Source organism: Schistocerca piceifrons, chromosome 2 (genome assembly GCF_021461385.2).
Source record: "Schistocerca piceifrons isolate TAMUIC-IGC-003096 chromosome 2, iqSchPice1.1, whole genome shotgun sequence".
NCBI lineage: Eukaryota > Metazoa > Arthropoda > Insecta > Orthoptera > Acrididae > Schistocerca > Schistocerca piceifrons.
In genome coordinates, this window is record NC_060139.1 from 293,217,178 (window position 1) to 293,238,827 (window position 21,650).

A 21,650-nucleotide genomic window follows, 5' to 3' on the forward strand; every position below is an offset into this window, starting at 1 on the left:
CGCCCTGACACTGCTGACACCCTCATACACTTCAACCTTTCTCTGAGGACATGTGGGGCTACATTCCCACTGAGTGTGATCAAACCCCTTTGGAGTGCAGTCCGAACACAAGTTTTGCTCTTGTGTATGGGTTGGAGCCACTAGGAACCGTTCAAAACCATCTGATGAAATTTGAACATGATCCGAGGCAGTGAAGGATATATATGTTTTTTCAACTCTCCTATTTTTCACCCTCCTATGGCATGATCACATGTGTGTTAATAAAAGAGCAAAGGGTCTCTCTAAGACCCTCCAGTTTGGTAATGCCCTTGGTGCCAATGACGCACCTATATTGAGCATGTTAGAAATGTACCTTCAGAAATTTTGACACCAAATTAGCCTGGCAGCTACTCTAGCAGTTGAAGGTTAGGCAACACGTTCACCACCCCTCAGGTGCGGTTTACCTATCTTCGGACTCTAGAGCAGGTGCGGGCTGAATTGGTGTCAAAGTTTCTGACAGGTACATTTGTAACACACTCAACAAAGGTGGGGTGGGTGGTTCCAAGGGCGTTGCCCAACTGGGAGGTCTTAGATGGACCCTTTGCTCTTTTATTCATGTATATGTTACAGTTGCACTCCCATGTGATAGCACCACAGGAGGGTGAAAAACAGGGGGGCTGAAAAATCATAAGTACCCTTTGCTACTTCAGATGACATTTAAATTTCATTGAATGATTTTAAACATTTCCTAATTGTTCCAGCTTGTAAATGAGTGCAAACATTATGATCGCGCAGCACTCCAAAGGGATGCCATCATGTTCAGCAGGGATGCAGACCCACAATGAACTTGGGGAAGAATTGAAGCATATGATAGTGTCAGCAGTGTCAGGGTGATTGCACTGTGAACTATCATTTTCAACTGCATAATGAGTGAGAATCAGCATCGTAGGGAAAGGGGTGGTTTCATTGAAGCCATTTATGCCATACCTCCCAAGCCCTTTTTATCATGTCGATTTTGAGCAGCGGTGTGTCTGAAATGTTTTGCTTAACCACCAACAAAAAAACCACATGATTTAAACACTGGTTGTCGTGTCTCTGACTGCCACTGCTGAGATGTCAAAAGAATGGATGAAATGTGGGTAAGAGGGGCTGTGACATGTCCACAGTGCTGGGCAGAATTGTGCTGACATTTAGTGCCAATGTTGACATCAGTGACCCACCTTACAGCTCACATAAACTTCTGAGCTGTGGCCTTTCTTTCGTGCTTGTTGACATGTTGCTGCTTGGAGTGTTGCAGAGCCTGAGAGTGACTTTGCAGGGTGCCATGATTATGTGCCATTACAGAGAAAGGTTGTGCTCTGAGCCAAAATTTCAAACTTGTGCACTGTAATGGGAGACAATTACGTGGTTTAGAAAAAGTGATCCTCTGAATTTGTTGTTCTGTGTAGTTGCTGTTCTGTAGATTAAATTGAAATCCTTACCTTGCAGCTAAGGATTTGTGTCATTAAATTTACTCTGTAAGTAGTGAAATATGCTATATCATTCTTAAACTTCAGTAAATTATCCCTTAAAGAGTGATCTTTGTTTGCAAAAATGTTACAACTGTATCAAAGAGGTTTTAAAATCTTTTGAGTAGGTACCCTCTGACAGCCAATTTTGTTGAGGAACATCTTTTTCTTTAAAAATAGTGCCCAGTAGATAAAACACTGATTTTCCTTAAGAATTGGTTTATAATTTTCTGGCAAATAATGATGCGTGACAGATTTTATCATGTTTTATGAAACGAATGTAAGCAAGAAGTGAATGGTCATTGTTTGGTAATATTGATTCATTGACCTGCAAAGGAAATTAACATATCATATAAAAATAAAAATAATAAAGAAAAAATTGTTAGTGTTCTCGACATTCTTGGACAGTCCATTGATTCGTCCCTGTACTGAGCTGTTACTCAGTGGGACTTTCTTAATGGTATCTGACAATGGTTTATGCAATGCAGTTTGCAAGACCTCACTAACAGTTGTAGTATCAATTCCTCTCCAATAGTGTGGGGTTTTTCAGATTTAGCAGTAAGTAAAGAAATTTTATAAGAGGCAAGTAACCCATCCTTATTTTGATTCAGGGCCACGCTAAACATATTAGGTATCATTTGATGCATTGAATGTCGTTCTTTGAGGCTTTGTAAGTAAGACAAATTTTTATTTTCTTTATCAGGATGCATTTTTATCAAATGTTCTTCTAATCTCGAAGATTTCGTGACTTCATTTGGAAGTACTTTCTGGCATATCACTCACATTGGTAATTTCTAAAAACCTGCTTTAGCCGCCACCATACAAATCATTGCTATATTAAATTAGTTATTATGATTTAATTGTGTAAATATAAATAACATTTTGATCTGTGTTGTTATTAGAGTCTGCAAATACAAATATAACATGAAAAAAATAAAAATTTGAAGTTTAATTGAAGATAATATTTCCTGCATGTTTTTTTACCTGTGTTTTCTATTGTAACTCGTCCCTCATGGGAAAAATTTATGAAGCTGTTCCGTAGTATCTTAGTGCACTAGTGGCCTATGATGCACAATTTTTGTATTTTTTTGTTGCTAAGTGTTTTACCTTTCAAGTGCATACAACAATAACTGCTTACAAGATTTAGCAATATTTATTTATTTATTTATTTATTTATGCATTTATTTTACCTGGCAAGATTAGGGCCTTCAGGCCCTCTCTTACACCTAACCAGGCATACTCAGATTCAACAAATTTCAGTGTCTACAGAAAATTAGGACATATAACATGTTATACAGTATTAATGTTAAAGAAAAAAAATAGAGATATAAAAGTAGTACAATGATAATTAAAGCAATCAAAAATAATTATAACAATCAAGAATAATAAAAATAAAAATAATAATAATAATAATAATAATAATAATAATAATAATAATGACTATGTATATGAAAGTAAACATATTTTTCTTTTATGAGTGTCAGTCCTATTGCTAGTTGGGAATTTTCTCGTTATATTCTTGCAGCTTGTGAGCTATTCTCATCAAGCAGAGACATAAGACGATGGAATGGGGTGAAAGAGATATAGAAGAGGTAGATAGGTTAGAGGAAGAGAAATAGAATGGTAAAATTCGAAGCTATGATGGAGAGGAGAAAGAAAAAGATGAGGGGGGGCACAACAATGGTGGCTATACCGTCCCTAATATGTAAGTCTTAAGTTCCCTCTTGAATGTTGAGTGGTTTTGGATAAGACGCAGATCACAGGGGAGCGCGTTCCATAGTCGTATGGCTGAGATGGAGAATGACACGGAGAAAGATTTTGTGTTATGTAAAGGTACAGCCAAGATGTTGGACGTATCCGATCTGGTATTGCGGTTGTGGAATGATGATAGGTGTTTAATGTGAGAAGATAAGTATTGGGGGCACCAGTTGCTAAGAAATCGATGAAGTAAGCACATCGTGTGGAGATCGCGTGCCTTATGTGGGCGTATCCAACCTAGCTGGGAGTATGAAGGACTGATATGATCATACAACCGTATGTTGCATACGTATCTAACACAAGCATTCATCACTAGCTCGAGGCATCTCGAATTTTCATTATTTGTGCCATGTTGAACTACATCACAGTAGTAAAGATTAGGCAAGACTAGTGTTTGGACTAATTTTTGTTTAACATGGGTTGGAAATATTTTTCTAAATTTTTGAATTGCATGTAGGGAGGAGAGCGATTTCCGGCAAGCTGTGACTGTTTGTTCTTCCCAGTTTAGGTGTTCATCCAAGATTATTCCAAGGTTTTTTACTGTTTTTTGGTATGGTAGTTGGGTACCATTGAGGAGTATTTGAGGGACTATTTCGCGAAAGTACCGACTGATTAACTTTGGATGGGATATAAGTATGACCTGGGATTTCTTGGGGTTTAGTTTCAGACCTAGGTTCTGTGCCCATCGAGAAACAGAGCAAAGATCTGCGTTCATACTCGCTACTGCGTCAACAATGTTCTTGGGGCTTGCACTTATGTACAGTTGGATGTCGTCGGCATATAGATGGTAGTTGCAGGAGTGAATCACTGAAGAAATATCATTAATGTACAGTGAGAAGAGTAATGGACCAAGGACGGAGCCTTGGGGAACTCCAGAGCGCACGTTTTTCCATGATGACTTTTCCGACCCACAAATGACTTGTTGACTTCTGTTTTTGAGGTAGCTGTCGAACCAGTGTATTGCGCTGTTTGAGAAATTCAGCTGCTTCATTTTAATTAGTAATATATCAAAGTCAACTGTATCAAAAGCCTTGCTAAAGTCAAGCAGTGTTAGGATGGTAGCTTCACGTCTGTCCATAGCATGTTTAATGTCATCAGTTACTTTGATTAATGCAGTTGCTGTACTATGGTGCTTTCGAAAGCCTGACTGATATTTGTCGTGGATGTTATGAGTTTTGAGGTAATCCGTCAGCTGTTCATGGACGATGTGTTCTAGGGCTTTAGATATTGCAGGAAGTATGCTGATCGGCCTGTAGTCACCTGGCGACTTAGGGTTGTCAGTCTTGGGTATAGGTTGAATTAAGCTTTGCTTCCACTGAAATGGTGGAGTACAAAATACCAGCATGCAGTAATGGATTTTTTCCCTAGCTATTATTCAGTTATGGAGATAATATATCAACTTTTGGCGCAACACTTCCCAAAGTCCCACCTAAGTAAGCTATACTTCAAAATATGTCTTTTTGAGAAATAACTTGCAGTGTTGCCCTTATACAGAATATATTTAGAGTCTGTGCCAATAAACCAACAAATGTTCTTTAAAGGTGCCATAAGAAAAGTAACTGAATTCCTATCAAACGAAATACTTTTTTACATCATGGAACAAGTGTTTGTTCATATGATATTATTATTATGTAATGGTAAGACAGAGATTCAGGAACCAGGTTTTAAATTGTAAGACATTTCCAGGGGCAGATGTAGACTCTGACCACAATCTATTGGTTACGAACTGTAGATTAAAACTGAAGAAACAGCAAAAGGGTAGGAATTTGAGGAAATGGGACCTGGATAAACTGAAAGAACCAGAGGTTGTAGAGAGCTTCAGGGAGAGCATTAGGGAACGATTGACAAGAATGGGGGAAAGAATGGGTAGCTTTGAGAGATGAAATAATGAAGGTAGCAGAGGATCAAGTAGGTAAAAAGACGAAGGCTAATAGAAATCCTCAGGTAACAGAAGAGATATTGAATTTAATTGATGAAAGGAAAAAATATAAAAAATGCATTAAATGAAGCAGGCAAAAAGGAATAAACACGTCTCAAAAATGAGACCAACAGGAAGTGCAAAATGGCTAAGCAGGGATGGCTAGAGGACAAATGTAAGGATGTAGAGGCTTATCTCACTAGGGGTAAGATAGATACTACCCACAGGAAAATTAAAGAAACCTTTGGAGAAAAGAGAACCACTTGCATGAATATCAAGAGCTCAGATGGAAACCCAGTTCTAAGCAAAGAAGGGAAAGCAGAAAGGTGGAAGGAGTATATAGAGGGTCTATACAAGGGCGATGTTCTTGGGGACAAATTTATAGAAATGGAAGAGAATGTAGATGAAGATGAAATAGCAGATATGATACTGCATGAAGAGTTTGACAGAGCACTGAAAGACCTGAGTCGAAACAAGGCCCCGGGAGTAGATAACATTCCTTTAGAACTACTGACAACCTTGGGAGAGCCAGGCCTAACAAAACTCTACCATCTCATGAGCAAGATGTATGAGACAGGCGAAATACCCTCAGACTTCAAGAAGAATATAATAATACCAATCGCAAAGAAAGCAGGTGTTAACAGATGTGAAAATTACTGAACTATCAGTTTAATAAGCCACAGCTGCAAAATACTAACACGAATTCTTTGCAAATGAACGGTAAAACTGGTAGACGCCAACCTCGGGGAAGATCAGTTTGGATTCCGTAGAAATGTTGGAACAAGTGAGGCAATACTGACCCTATGACTTATCTTAGAAAATAGATTAACGAAAGGCAAACTTACGTTTCTTGTATTTGTAGACTTAGAGAAAGTTTTTGACAATGTTGACTGGAATACTCTTTTTCAAATTCTGAAGGTGGCGGGGGTAAAATACAGGGAGCAAAAGGCTATTTACAATTTGTATAGAAACTAGATGGCAGTTATAAGAGTCGAGGGGCATGAAAGGGAAGCAGTGGTTGGGAAGGGAGTGAGACAGGGTTGTAGCCTATCCCCGATGTTATTCAATCTGTATATTGAGCAAGCAGTAAAGGAAACAAAAGAAAAATTCGGAGTAGGAATTAAAATCCATGGATAAGAAATAAAAACTTTGAGGTCCGCCAGTGACATTGTAATTCTGTCAGAGACAGCAAAGGACTTGGAAGAGCAGTTGAATGGAATGGACAGTGTCTTGAAAGGAGGATATAAGATGAACATAAACAAAAGCAAACTGGGGATAATGGACTGTTGTCAAATTAAATTGGGTGATGCTGGGGGAATTAGATTAGGAAATGAGACACTTAAAGTAGTAAATGAGTTTTGCTATTTGGGGAGAAAAATAACTGATAATGGTCGAAGTAGAGAGGATATAAAATGTAGACTGACAATGGCAAGGAAAGCATTTGTGAAGAAGAGAAATTTGTAAACATCAAGTATAGATTTAAGTGTCAGGAAGTCGTTTCTGAAAGTGTTTGTATGGAGTGTAGTAATGTATGGAAGTGAAACGTGGATGATCAATAGTTTAGAGAAGAAGAGAATAGAAGCTTTCGAAATGTGGTGCTACAGAAGAATGCTGAAGATTAGATGGGTAGATCACATAACTAATGAGGAGGTATTGAATAGAATAGGAGAGAAGAGAAATTTGTGGCACATCTTGACTAGAAGAAGGGATCAGTTGGTAGGGCATATTCTGAGGCGTCAAAAGATCACCAATTTAGTATTGGAGGGTAAAAATCATAGAGGGAGACCAAGAGATGAATACTCTAAACAGATTCAGAAGGATGTAGGTTGCAGTAAGCACTGGGAGATGAAGCAGCTTGCACAGGATAAAGTAGCATGGAGAGCTGCATCAAATCAGTCGCTGGACTGAAGACCCCAACAACAAGAAGTAAGCAGTGTTTCATTATATTTCTGGTATTTCATTTATCATATTACATACAACATAGGCTACTTTGTTCTTTGTCAGAAAGCTTAACAGACACAATTATAATCTGTATAAATACACGTTCATTTGCCACCATGAAAATTACTAATGTCAGGTGCTAGAAGAAATACTAAACATATAACTCTAGAAAATGTGATTGTAAACGTACCTCTGTTGTAAACAGTTATTGCAACAGATATGTGTTTTTAACGAGCGGTCCGTGTAAGTAATCCTTTGAATTGGTGTGCAGTGGTTCACAGTTGCTCTGAATGACCTTTGAAAAAAATCTACTGGAAACAAAAAGCCTTGGGTGTTTGAAACACTGTAAAGCATAATGAACCATTTGGGGGGAAAAACAGGTATCTTCACTATTCTGCACATATGTTGATCTTGCCACAAACCACTGCAAACTGGTATAATGTAGGCTTTATTGATTCAGCCACATCAATTGCAGATTATTCCACTTGGTTTTGCTGTGTGTCAGGTAGCTAGGTGCATCAGAAGGTGTACCAAAGAAAAGACAGCAACATAAAAAAAGGGGAGCTTATACTTACTAAGTAAACTGTCATGTACTCCTTGTCAAAAATGTTGTAAGGATGAGAGCTGATTGTTTTAAATTTGCTCTGGATCAACCCCCCCCCCCTCCCCTCCCTTTCCCAGACATCATGACTGGCCACCGGTAGGTGGTACCACCCCAGTAAGAACTGCTGCACTTGAAATAACTATAAATGAGAAATATCTTACATGAATAAGTCAAAAGGTCCAGTTTCAGATACTGGAAACATAACTGTGTGCAGCCTCTCAGTGATACTAGTTGCCGGAGAATATTTCTCTGGAGATAATTTAATAGCCTTTTGTTTCTTTTTTATTTACCTTGTTTCTTTCAAGGTTGTGTTACCTGTTTGTGACTTTCCAGGCTATGCTGGACCATAAGGCTTCATTAAAACTGTTGTATGTTACCCCAGAGAAGCTAGCTAAGAGCAAACGGTTTATGGCAAAGCTGCAGAAAATGTATTCAATGGGAAGACTGTCACTTCTTGCTATTGATGAAGTACATTGCTGTTCCCAGTGGGGCCATGACTTTAGGCCAGGTATGACAAAAAAGTACTATAATGCTTGTGTGAGTGTGTAAATCATTTGTTTCATTTTGTTTCTTAGTATAGACGTAATATAAAACTGGACAGGACACCATAGTAAGTAATGGCATACCATTTGAAAATGTTATTCTTGTTGAGTTTGTGTTAGTGGTAAAATTTTTATTAGATGAGTTTTGAAACTGATATCAGGCTCATTCTTTGAAATATGTACAATTATAAGTGTGATAGATCACAGTTTATTGAATAGACTGAATTATGGCTTTTAATCAGAATATATGGCAAAGATGCAGTGAACACCCGAAACCAAGAATTTCCATTTTTAACTTGAAACAGGTTGTGGGATGGAAAGGACCAGACTGCTGCGGTCATCGGTCCTAACTTGAAACAGGAAAAATAATGCTCATACATCAGTATTTGTGTTGGCCAAAAATTTGTGTTTTCTAAGGCTTTTCCATTTCAGTTTTGTTAAATTCTTCTAGCTATCAAAAGGAGTCAGGTGTTCCCAATTTCTTTGGTGATAAATCCCATCTGAAATGTCTTCAATTTGATCACCCTATTGGTGTCACATGTTGAAATACACACATCAAAAATAGTTTTACATCAACCCGGTTCCCAGAATTTCTGAAGATAGACATTGATTGTGGATATTGTATCACAGACACAGTCCTTTCGACTGTTCAGAGATCTCACTAAACTCGCCCAAAGATGTAAACAACCATGCATGAGCAGTGCCTATTAGACGGAGGGGGTCGGACAGCTGATCAGTTCCAGTCATTCCACCAGGAAGGAGGTACATGGCTCGTATTGTCTGTAGTTCAACTGTGCCTAGACGGTCAATACCTTGGTTCGACCACACCCGCATTGTTACTTTATGCCAGGAGGAGCACTCAACAAGGGAAGTGTCCAGGCATCTTGGAGTGAACCAAAGCAATGTTGTTCGGACATGGAGGGGATACTGAGAGACACTGTTGATGTCATGCCTCGCTCAGGCTGCCCAAGGGCTACTACTGCAGTGGATGACTGCTACCTATGGATTATGGCTCAGAGGAACCCTGACAGCAATGCCACCATGTTGAATAATGTTTTTCGTGCAACCACAGGACTCAAACTATGCGCAGTAGGCTGCATGATGTGCAACTTCAGTCTCGATGTCCATGGTGAGGTCCATTTTTGCAACCACGACATTGTACAGTGCAGTTCAGACAGGCCCAACAACATGCCGAATGGACTACTCAGGATTGGCATCATGTTCTCTTGACCAATGAGTGTAGCATATGCCTTCAATGGAACAATTATCGGGGACGTGTGGAGGCAACCCGGTCAGGTTGAATGCCTTAGACACATTGTCAAGCAAGTGCAGCAAGGTGGAGGTTCTCTGCTGTTTTGGGGTGGCATTATGTGGGGCCGATGTATGCCGCTGGTGGTCATGGAAGGCACTGTAATGGCTGTACAATATGTGAATTCGCTGTACCATATGTGAATTCGCTGTACCATATGTGAATTCCACCCTCCAGCGAGTGCAGCAAGGTGGAGGTTCTCTGCTGTTTTGGGGTGGTATTATGTGGGGCTGATGTATGCCGCTGGTGGTCATGGAAGGCACTGTAATGGCTGTACAATATGTGAATTCGCTGTACGATATGTGAATTCCATCCTCTGACTGATAGTGCAACCATATCGGCAGCATATTGGCGAGGCATTCGTCTTCATGGACTACAGTTCGCACACCCGTCGTGCACATCTTGTGAATGACTTCCTTCAGGATAGTGACATCGGCCGACTCGGGTGGCCAGCATGTTCTCTAGACATGAACCTTATTGAACATGTGTGGGATAAATTAGAAAAGGCTGTTTATGGATGACGTGACCCACCAACCACTCGGAGGGATCTACGCCGAATTGCTGTTGTGGAGTGGGACAATCTGGACCAATAGTGCCTTGATGAGCTTGTGGATAGTATGCCACAATGAATACAGGCGTGCATCAATGCAAGAGGATGTGCTACTGGGTATAAGAGGTACCAGTGTGTACAGCAGTCTGGACCACCACTGCTGAAGGTTTCGCTGTATGGTGGTACAACATGCAATGTGTGGTTTTAATGAGCTATAAAAAGGGAGGAAATGATGTTTATGTTGATCTCTATTCCAATTTTCTGTACAGGTTCCAGAACTCTTGCAAAACGTTTTTGGTTGTGTGTACTTTTCACAGCCTCAGAAATATGTTCTTTTACTTTTGTATTTTCTTCTTAAGTAATAAAACAACATTCAATGCAATGCTTCTTATCAGTCAAATATTTTCTGTTCCTCAGTTTTCATCTCATAAAGATTATCATTTTTTCCAGCATATTAACACTTTCTTTTTTCTGTACCCCTTTTTTCTGTCCAGCACTTTCACAAAGCCTTCAGACCCATTGTAATTTTAGTTTTGCATGCTTCCTGATGGCTGAGCAAGGTGGTGCAGTGTTAAGACATTTGACTTGTATTCAGGAGGACAGCAGTTCAAATCCACATCCAGCCATCCTGAGTGAAGTTTTCTGTGATTTCCTTAAATCGCTCAAGGCCAGCATCAGGATGTTCTGTAAAAAAGGCATGGCCAGTTACTTCATGCAAACTGGTTTAGTGCTCTGTCTCTAATGAACTTATCACTGATGTGATGTTAAACCCTAACCTTCCAGCTTCCTGGTCATTACAACTGTAAAGTAATGTACACAGTTGCTTTCTTTTGTCTGTTCCAGAAATCAGAAAATTAACAATAATATGAATTAGGTCAGATTGCTACTCCATGCATAGAGGAAGCATTGAGAGTCATATGGGCACATGTAAAATAAAAAGTGGGGCTGCAACATCCAGACTACAGATGACAGTGGTCATATGTGTTTGAGTTGTGTGTGTATGAATGTGTGTGTGTTTCTTTGTCTGATGGAGGAGGATGACTAAATAATATCCAGCAATCTGCTTTTAAATCTACCTGTCTGCTGTACCACACCTCCTCCATGTGGTGAGTAGCTATCCGCTACAATTTATACGCTTGTTCCGTCTTGTATTTTCTGTTCTTTTGTTTCAGAATTAAGCTATTCTGCCTGTCAATTAGTCCAGAAAAGATGTCATCTGTGAGCTGTGTCCTGTGATAAGCTCTCAACCCTTGAATTTTTTTGTATGTTCCATTTTATGATGGTTCTTTTCAGACAATATGCTTGTAGGCTAGGAGTGGGCAGGGGGCATTAGGAGTGTGCTTGCATTTCCAGCATTTGGTTTCGCTGACAACCAAGAGAAACCTCCTAAAAATGTTTCTAGGTAATGGGGGCTTGGAACTATTATTTCTGTACATGACGTATGTATGTGTGTGTACGTCCTAGGACCTCAGGGTAACACATTATAGCAGTTCCCTGAAGACATTTACATATGAGTGAGTTATTCAAGTTTTAGTAGTTGTTGCATAATGCATTTGTAATTTTTACCATCGTAGGTGACTTTTTGTCAAAATGAGGTTTTAGGGTGATAAAAATGATGCCTTTATTTGCAATCAATATGGTACTGGGAAAGGGCATGGATCAGGAGCATGTAGGCCTTGTATATGTGCACTGTTAGTATGGTGTGATGTGATAACAGTAATGGCAAGAAGTGTGTTATGTTGGAGTACAGATTTGAGGCAATTAAATCTGTGGTTAGTGTCCTGTGTTAAGGTTGGGAATTGACAGACAATGACATATAGTTGGTAAACTAATGACAATGTATGTTGAGTGGAAAACTTAAAGGTAGCAACAGCATGACTGCCAACATGACTGGGACAATGTCTTAGGAAATGAGTAGAAGATACAAATGCAAAATTCACACTGTGTGACAAATTTAATGGAGCCAGGAGCTACACACTTACCTGAAACAGCTGATTTTGAAGGCCTTTGAAGTAGGCTCAGATTTTTCACATAGAATCACAGGGATAGATTTTGTGCACTGTGTGTAATTGAAGAAGGCCCTTGACCATATAAAAATTACTATGTAGCACAAATGTAGTGGAATCTTTGTCACCTACGAGGGTTATATACCATGAGCACAAGAGCAAACAAATGATACAATGTTTAGCAGGACTTTTATTGGGATTCTGAATGCCCCTGTATAAGGACTGGAAATAACCGAGTTCTAAAAGGTTATTGGGAAATGGTGGAAAATCATAGTTTGCTGATGGACAAGATTATTCTCTTTCAGGGTCACATATAGCAGCTGATCGTGCTGACAGTTGATCTTTCCATAATAGGGCAATGCATTTCTCACTCAACAGTTGTATGTAATGTGTTAATATAAAATGAAAATGGAAAATCTGCGATGGAAAAACAAAAATATGAAATAGGATATATCACTGCCCATGACATGAAGGAGGTATTGAGCAGCAGACTTGCATATTGAATGAAGACTATTACGTATTATAAGCTGTGGGATAGAGTTCTTCTTCAGGCACACACACACACACACACACACACACACACACACACACACACACAGCCATCATCATCTCTGGTCATTAAGGCATGAAGGCATGACTGCAGCGAACCAGAATCTCAGATGGGATGGAAGATAGCAGGCATGTGCGATGCCAGAGTGGGAGCAAGGAAAGTGGTAGAGGTGGGTGTGGACAGGGACTAGCGAAGGTTGAAGTGGGGTAGGTGGGAAAGTGAATGTAAGTAAATGAAAGATATGTTGTAGGGAGAGTCCCCACCTGTGCATTTCAGAAAAGCTGGTGTTGGTGAAAGAATCCACATGGCGTGGTCAGTGAAGCAAACAGAGAGAGAGAGAGAGAGAGAGAGAGAGAGAGAGAGAGAGAGAAGAGAGAGAGGGAGAGTTGTATGTTTATGTGTATGTGGTTTTCTATCTGAAGAGTACTCTTCTATCCATAGGTTATGATACCTAACAGTCTTCTCTCAACATGCCTGTCTGCTGCTCAGTGCCTCCTCTATGTGGTGAATAGCAATCTGTCCTCTTTCAGATTGTTAATATTGACGCTCCGTGTGATTCTTTTTCCTTACAGCCTATTTTGGAGGATGAGGAAACACCTGGATTGTCACTTTATATGCTAATTTTTCTCTTCATTCACTTAAAATAAAATCTGTGATTCTGAAACTAAATAGTTCAAATACTTGTCTTGTCTGAAAACAAATTGTTTTTCTAGCTCTCCTCTCCGTGTCTCTCCTTCTCTTCATGTACCTCGTGTTCCATATCTTTCTTATTTATCTTGTAGAGATGTGGAAAACCAAACAATGGAAACTCCAGGATGGAATAATGACAATGTTGTGTGAAGATAGATTGCTACTCATCATGTAGTAGAGATTTTGAGTCACAGATAGGTACAACAAAAACATTGTTAAACAAGTAAGCTTTAGGCCAAAAAGGCCTTCATCAGAATTGAGCAAAACGAAAAAAAGAAAAAAGAAACACCCCACAAAGACACACACACACACACACACACACACACACACACACACACACACACGACCAGGGTCTCCATCCGCTGAGACCAGACTGTAAACAGCGGCACATGATGGGAGGAGCAGTCTAAGTGGTGGTGGTAAGGGAGGGGGGAGGAGGGTGAAGCGGGGATCAGAAAAGGAGAGAAGTAAAAAGACTGCGGGTGTGTTGGTGGAATAGAGGGCTGTGTAATGCCAGAGTGGGAACAGGGAACAGAATAGACAGGTGTAGGACAGTGACTGACAGAGGTTGAGGGCAGGAGGGTCACAGGAGAATAGGATACATTGCAGGGGGAGTTCCCACCTGTGCAGCTCAGAAAATCAGGTGTTGGTAGGAAGGATACAGATAGCACGGGCTGTGAAGCAGTCATTAAAATGAAGAATGTGTTGGGCAGTGTGCCCAGCAACTGGGTGGTCCAGCTGTTTCTGGGCCACAGTTTGTTGGTGGTAACTAATGCAGACCGACAGCTTCGTTGGTGGTCATGCTCACGTAGAACACAGCACAGTGGTTGTAGCTTAGCTTGTAGATCACATGGCTGGTTTCACAGGTAGCCCTGCCTCTGATGGGATAAGTGATGCTTGTGCCTGTACTGGCACTGGTGGTGGTGGGCAGATGTGTGGGACAGGTCTTGCATCTTGCCTATTACAGGAATATAAGCCATGAGGCAAGGGATCGGGAGCAGGGGTTTGGTAATGACTATTGAAGGAGTGGGAAGGGTAGTGGGTAGGACATTTCTCATTTCAGGGTAGGACAAGAGGTATTTGAAACCCTGATGGAGAATGTGATTCAGTTGCTCCAGTCCTGTATGGTAATGAGTACCAAGGGGAATGCTCGTCTGTGGCCAGACAGTTAGACTTTAGGAGGTGATGAGTGACTGTAGAGATAAGGCAAGTAAGATCTCTTTGTGTACAAGGTTGGGAGGATAATTACAGTCTGTGAAGGCCTCAGTGAGGCCTGTGGTATATTTCGAGACGGACTGCTCATCACTAAAAATGAGACATCCACACGTGGCTTGGCTGTGTATAGAAGGGACTTCTTGGTATGGAATGAGCAGCTGTTGAAGTGGAGCTATTGCTTGTGATTGGTTGGTTTGACATAGACGGAGGTACTGATGTAGCCATCTTTGAAGTGCAATCAGCATCAATGAAGTGGCTTGTTGAATTGAGGAGGACCAGGTGAAGTGAACTGAAGAGCAAACAGCTGGACCACCCAGTTTCTGAGCACGCTGTCCAACACCCAACACAACGTTCTTCATTTCAATGACTGCTCATTGTGGAAAACAACACACACACACACACACACACACACACACACACACACACACGCACACGCACCTACACCTATCCCCTTCCCTGTTCCCACTCCAGCACTACACAGCCTTCTATTCCACCAACACACCCACAGCTTTTTTACTTCTCTTCTTTTCATATACTCGCTTCAAGGATAGGAAAGTCAAGGCAAAGGGAACAGAACGTTCAGAAGAAAAAATAGTGTGTAGGTAAGGTTGTAACGGCCAAGATTTGACTTGCACAGTGCCAATAATAGAAACTTTACAGTTACCAAATCAAAGATACTATAGCAAAAAACTGAAAAAGGACCATTATTTGCAGATAGAAATGTAAGTTTACAGATTGAATTAGAGGTGTGGATGAGAACTTAAAAAGGTGAAACATCATGTTAGAGAAACACTTGATTAATGCAGAAATGTTTCATAATAATTGAGAATCTACATTTTACCATTGCAATACATTGACGATTGCCTATTTTGATACCATTTTCTCTTATTTCAGATTATAAATTCTTAGGAGTGATGAAGGCGATGTTTCCTGATGTTCCTATTTTGGGGCTAACAGCTACAGCAACTGCAAAAGTGATTACAGATGTCCAGAAAATGCTCAATATTCAAGGGTGCCTTGTCTTGAGAGCTTCATTTAATAGGCCTAATTTGTATTATGAGGTAATATTCAGTTCCCCTACACATACGTATCACTTTTTTTCATGATGGTATAACAACAGTATTGTGAAAAGGTTACATTGCCACTCGCCATATAGAGGAGATGTTGAGTCACAGACAGACACAATGGAAATACTGCTATACATTTTAGCTTTCAGCGAAAAGGTCTTCGTCTGAAGTGGGAAACACACACACACACACACACACACACACACACACACACACACACAAAGAATCTTCAAGGATTGAACAAAAGACACATGAGTGAAACACAGGTTGCTTTATTCACACCTAACATATTGCAAATATTAGATGTAGGTGAACAGATATCTGTAAGCATTTGACACCATAATTAATAGTCAATGTGATCATATGGATCATCGTCACAAATATGTGATTAGTTCATGGAATATTTGAGTAATAGAGCACAGTATGTTATTTTGAATGTCAGATATTCCATTTGGCGAGCAGACATTTCAACTCCAGCTGAGATTATCTAATCCTATAACATTTTATACTTAATAAAACAATGTAACCAGGCACTACTGAATTTGTTTTTAATTTTAAAATATGAAAATTCAAAATAAGATCACGATGATTTGTTGTGCTGTTTTATTTGTGTGTAAAACGTGGACCTGGTCTACCCACCATTGTTATTTTTAACTCAATGTAACCAGATGTCATCTGTTCAACATAGAAAAGCATGGCCTTCAATGTTGAACCTTTATATAGGTTAGGCAGTTATGTCATCTTTTTCTGTGTCTGTCTGAGAGTCTAGCCAAGACAAGTGATTGTGCAGTGGTTTTTGTCTTGGTTAAACCATTAGCAAAAATTTGGAACACTCGCTGTGGGTTCAGGAAGATCCTCAGACATCCCACATCATCATCTTCAGAGAGAAACTGGGCTAGATGGTACAGTGGTCATCATGGTGGACTTACATGTGGGAGGATGGCAGTTCAGATTCGTTTCTGGGCATCATGATTGGATTCCAGGGTTTCCGAAAATCAGATGAGACAAATGTCCAAGTACTTCCTTCAAAAAAAAAAAAAAAATATGGCCAATTTCCTTCCACATACTTTCTAATCCACATTTACATCTGTACTCTGCACACCATTGTGAAGTGCATGGCTGAAGGTACTTCCCATTGTACCTTCCCGTCCATTCACTTACGGAGTGCAGGAAAAATGATTTCTTAAACACCTCTGTGCACATTGTAATTAATCTAATCTTGTCTTCATTGTCTATGAGAGCAATAGATTTATTATTTATATTCCTAGTTTTTCCATTGAAATTTGTTTCTTGAAATTTTGTTAATAGGCTTTCACTGGATTGTTTGCATTTATGTTCCGATGTCAGTTAATTTTTTTCCCTGCATCTCCATGATTTATTTCTATGTGTCAAGCAAATCTGTCACAGTTTGTGCTACTCTTCTGTATATATGATCAATTTTCCCTTATAGTCTGGTTTGATACAGGTCCCACACACTTCAGCAATACTCTAGGATGGGACACAACCTGCTTTGTTATGATTGAGCCTCTGTGATCATTCATTTTGTATCCCATTTTGTATCCCAACAAAATGTGATTCCCAGCTATTTGTATGTTGGGTGAATCCAGTTGTGACTCATTGATATTGCAGTTATAGGATACTACGTGTTTTGTTTTGTGAAGTGTGCAATTTTACATTTTTGAACATCCAAAGCAAGTTTGCTAGTCTTGTCACCACTTTGAAATCTTATCAACTGGGTGTCCACTTTTGTTTTCCATGGTTTCCCAAAATCAGATAAGATAAATGCCCGAGTACTGCCTTTGAAAAAGTATGGTCAGCTTTCCCCATTCTTCCTGTATCTATATTTACATCTATGCTCTGCAAACCACTATGAAGTGAAAATTCGTGCAGCCTTTTTTGGTAAGTGCTTTATTACAGACAACTGTAACTTAAAAAGGTCAGAAGGTACTATTAACATTATGTGCGAGGTCATTAATATGCAGTGTGAACTCCAAGAGTCCCAGGACATTTTCCTGTGGCACACCTTAAGTTATTTGTACCTTTGTCAATGACTCTCCATCCAAGATAACATGATTGCATCCTTCCTGCCAAGAAATCATCAATCCACCCATAAATTTTGCATGATACAATACAGTTCTACTTTTATTAATAATCATTGGTGTGATACTGAGTCAAATATTCTTGGAAATAGAGTATCACTGCATCTACATGCCTCCTGAGATATCATGTGACAAGAATGCAAGTTGTTTTCCACAGAAACGATACCAGTTTTGACCCTTTCCTCAGACCATCTTCAGACTTTTCCTTGCTGTTATGGCAAGGTGGCAGCAGATGGAGCGAGATCTGTAGAAGTAAAGTTGTCACTGCTGCTGGAGCTTTGTTCAATTTGAGTGATTTCAGCTTTTCCACAATATCACTGGCACTAATAACTTATCTCACTCATCTTTCCTGTGGCATGAGAATTAAATTGGGGCAATATTCCTGGGTTTTCCTGTGTGAAGGAACATTTGACAATGAGGTTCAGCATTCCTGCTTTTGCTTCCCTAACCACAATTTCAGTTCCAGAGTAATCCATTAGTGTGTGAAATCCGACTTTCATGCCACTGACAACCTTTACATAAGACAGAATTTCTTTGGGTTTTGTGAGAAATGTTGTGATAATATTCTGCTGCGACAGTCATTTGAAAGCCTTATGCCATGTGTTCTTGACAGTGAAATGAATTTCATTTAACATTTCCCTATGTATAGATCCATGCTTTGTTTTGCAGGTATTGTACAGTAATCTATTTATTTATAGTGGCTTATACCATGGATGGTTGTTCTGATCATGAACTGTTCTATTAGGTATGTTTCTATCCAGTGCAGGGTCAACAATGTTGTAAACGTGAGTCACATTTATTCTGTGTGCTCCTGGCCGGAGATAGAAGTTTTCAAGTTCCCTATTGAGATACACACAACTCCCTTTTTATTTATTTTAACAACAACATGAAAGGAATAGATTGCTACTCCCACGTAGAGGAGATGTTGAGTCACAGACAAGCACTATGAAAAAGACTGGTAAAAACTTAAACTTACAGACAAAAAAGTCCTTCTGAAATAGAAAAGATTTGCACGTTCTCACAAGCACAACTCACCGTTGTGCTGCCTGTGTGGATATGCAAGTGTTGGAAGGCTGAGTGGGGATGGTGGCAGGAGGAGGGGGAGAGAAGAAGAGAAGAGAGAAGTAGAGAAGGGGAAAAGACAAGTAGGTGCATTGGTGGGAAGGGAAGGGATAGGTAGGAGGAGGACAGGGATTAGGGAAGGTGAAGGCCAGGAAGTTTACAGGAATGAAGGATATATTGTAGGGAGAGATCCTACCTGCACAGTTCAGAAAACCTGGTGTTGGGAGGAAGAACCCAGATGGTGTAGGTTGTGAAGCAGCCATTGAAGTGAAGCACATTGAGTTGAGCAACAAGTTCAACAACTGGGTGGTCCAGCTGTTTCTTGGCCATAGTTTGGCAGTGGCTATTCATGTGGACCGAGAGCTTGTTTTTGTCTTGCTCACATAAAAAATGGCACAGTGGTTACGGCTTAGTTAGTAGATCACATGGCTGCTTTCACAGGTAGCCCTGCCTTTGATGGGGTAGGACATGGCTGCTACAGGGCTGGAGTAGATTGTAGTGGGAGGATATACGGAAAGGGTCTCGTATCTAGGTCGGTTGCAGGGATGAGTCATGAGGCAAGGGGTTGGGAGGAGGAATGGAATAGGGTTGGGCCAGGATATTGTGTGGGTTTGATGGGCAGCAGAATACCACTGTTGGAAGGGTGGGGGAGGATGTTCTTCATTTCAGGGCGCAACGAGAAGTAATAGAAAGCCTGGTGGAGAATGTGATTCAGTTGCTCCAGTGCTAGGTGGTACTGAGTCATGAGTGAAGTGCTCCTTCGTGTCAGATTGTGATTATGTGGAGGATGGTAGGTGACTGGTGAGACAAGGCACAGATTGTGATTATGTGGAGGATGGTAGGTGAGTGGTGAGACAAGGCACAGGATATCTGTTTCTGGGTACTGCATCCGGACTGTTCCAAGCTGTCAACAAGAACAGTTTTAAAGTCTGAAGCACTAAACCAATTGAAGCAGAACATGAGCAAGAACGTCAAAAGGGCACATAACGTGACAAGAGGCAAACTGAGAAAAAAAACCCTAAATATGCAAATGTGTAAGTGTGGTAGAATGTAGGCAGGTCAGGCTTCTAAGGAAGCAAAAATACAACTGACATGAGTCAGAGGCAACCTTAACTCCTCACCGCGGAGGCTCTCTCCAGCACCGACAGCGCGGGCATGCTCTGCCAGTGACCACAGTGACTAGTTCGCTGGCTGCCAGCACTGTTGGTTCTGCATCCTCCATTGCCACGGCATTATCAGCAGCCACAGACACCAAACTGAACAAGGTTTGTAGTGTATTTTCAGTCTGAGTAGGCCGCAGTGAGACCCTTGGCATATTTGGAGAGGGACCACTCATCACTGCAGATGTGATGACCTTGATTGGCTAGGCCTGTTGTTGAAGTGGAGATATCTTTGTCTGGTTTGCTTAACATATGAATCATTCTACTTGTTTTAGTTGCCATTTGTACTCTGGTAATCATTGTTGCTATAATTATTTCATAGTCTGTGACCTTAGTTTCAGCACGGACATTCTCAAAGAGATCAGGTTTATTTGTTCCCATTAGGCCCAATATATTTCCATAGTGAATGGCTGCCTGAACTGTTCTACATATTTTACAGAGAAGGCATTTAGTATTGTTCCACAGGATGTCTTGTCAGGCTCATCACTTACAGAACTGTAATCATCTCAATTGATTGCTCAATGACTAAAGTCTTTGATTATAACAGTGTGATTGGAACTTTTGTACTAGCGAAATGAGTCATTCCCCTCCCCCCTCCCCCCTCCCCCCAAGGTTTTCAGTCACATTTGAAGGTGAGTCTCATGGTTGAAAGAAAGATCAAATTGTAGGTTTACACCCATCCTGGGGACTGAGTTTTGTCACGTAGTCTTACATAAAGTTTCAGTTTTTATCTCAGTGGAACTGATTTTCTTGTTATTGTGACCAATTCACAGTCTCTGTTTCCTATTAGGCTATCCCACTGATATTCGCCTAAATTGTGCCCAAAAATCTCACTGCTATCATTTTTGTGTTTTAACCAGAATCTTGTGCTCAGTATTATGTGAGCTCCACTGCATTTTAGGAGTGTTTCAAACTCTGGTGCATTGTTGTGAGTGCTTCGGTAGTTAAACTCTAGGATTTTAGTTTTCTCACCTGTGGATGGCATTCTGTGGCTGTTAAATACTTTGGAGTCTCCTGCAGTTCTCATTACATTGAGTAGCTGCAGAGATGCCTCATTATATATTATTGATATTGAGGTAAGTCAACAATGTAGGAAAAGATAGAGAGCCACTTACCATAAAGAAGACACGGCAAGTTGCAGACAGGCATGATTATAAGACACTCACATGTTGCTTTCGGCCACAGCCTTTGTCAGTCAATAGACACACACACACACACATGTGTGACTGTTGTGTGTGTGTCCCTCTTTACTGACGAAGGCTGTGGCCAAAAGCTACATGTGAGTGTCTTTTAATCGTGACTATCTGTAACTTGACGTGTCTACTTTACGGTAAGTAGCTGTCTGTCTTTTCCTACATTGTTGATATTGAGGTAAAATAAGTGTGACAACACAAATGTATTGTAATGTAATGTTTATTGTCTCTGTAGGCAATATACATTGTATAGACCAAGTCAAATTTGTACTACAAGCATGGAAAAAATATAAACTACAATGTCCAATTTGTAGCATTTAGCAAATTATAATGATATACCTCAATATTGTAGGCCTATGTCATACTAAATTACAATTTCGTATGTGTCACCTATGCTGTGAGCAAGTTTTATTTTAACTAAACAACCTTTTTCATAACTAAAGATTTCATTTTATTGTGGTGATTACTATGTGAAATTGTAATCTATGCTCATGACATG

General features: G+C 40.1%; 1 protein-coding gene across 7 annotated transcripts in view; it reads left to right on the plus strand.

Annotated features, from left to right (window-relative positions):
- LOC124776905 (ATP-dependent DNA helicase Q1-like) overlaps positions 1–21,650 on the plus strand; it is a 126,288-nt gene that overhangs the window by 59,187 nt on the left and 45,451 nt on the right. For all 7 annotated transcript variants that reach the window (XM_047252109.1, XM_047252106.1, XM_047252107.1 and 4 more), the window contains 2 exons: positions 8,042–8,216; positions 15,465–15,631. In XM_047252109.1, coding sequence (XP_047108065.1) covers positions 8,042–8,216; positions 15,465–15,631 — 342 coding nt within the window. The remainder of the gene's footprint in view (positions 1–8,041; positions 8,217–15,464; positions 15,632–21,650) is intronic.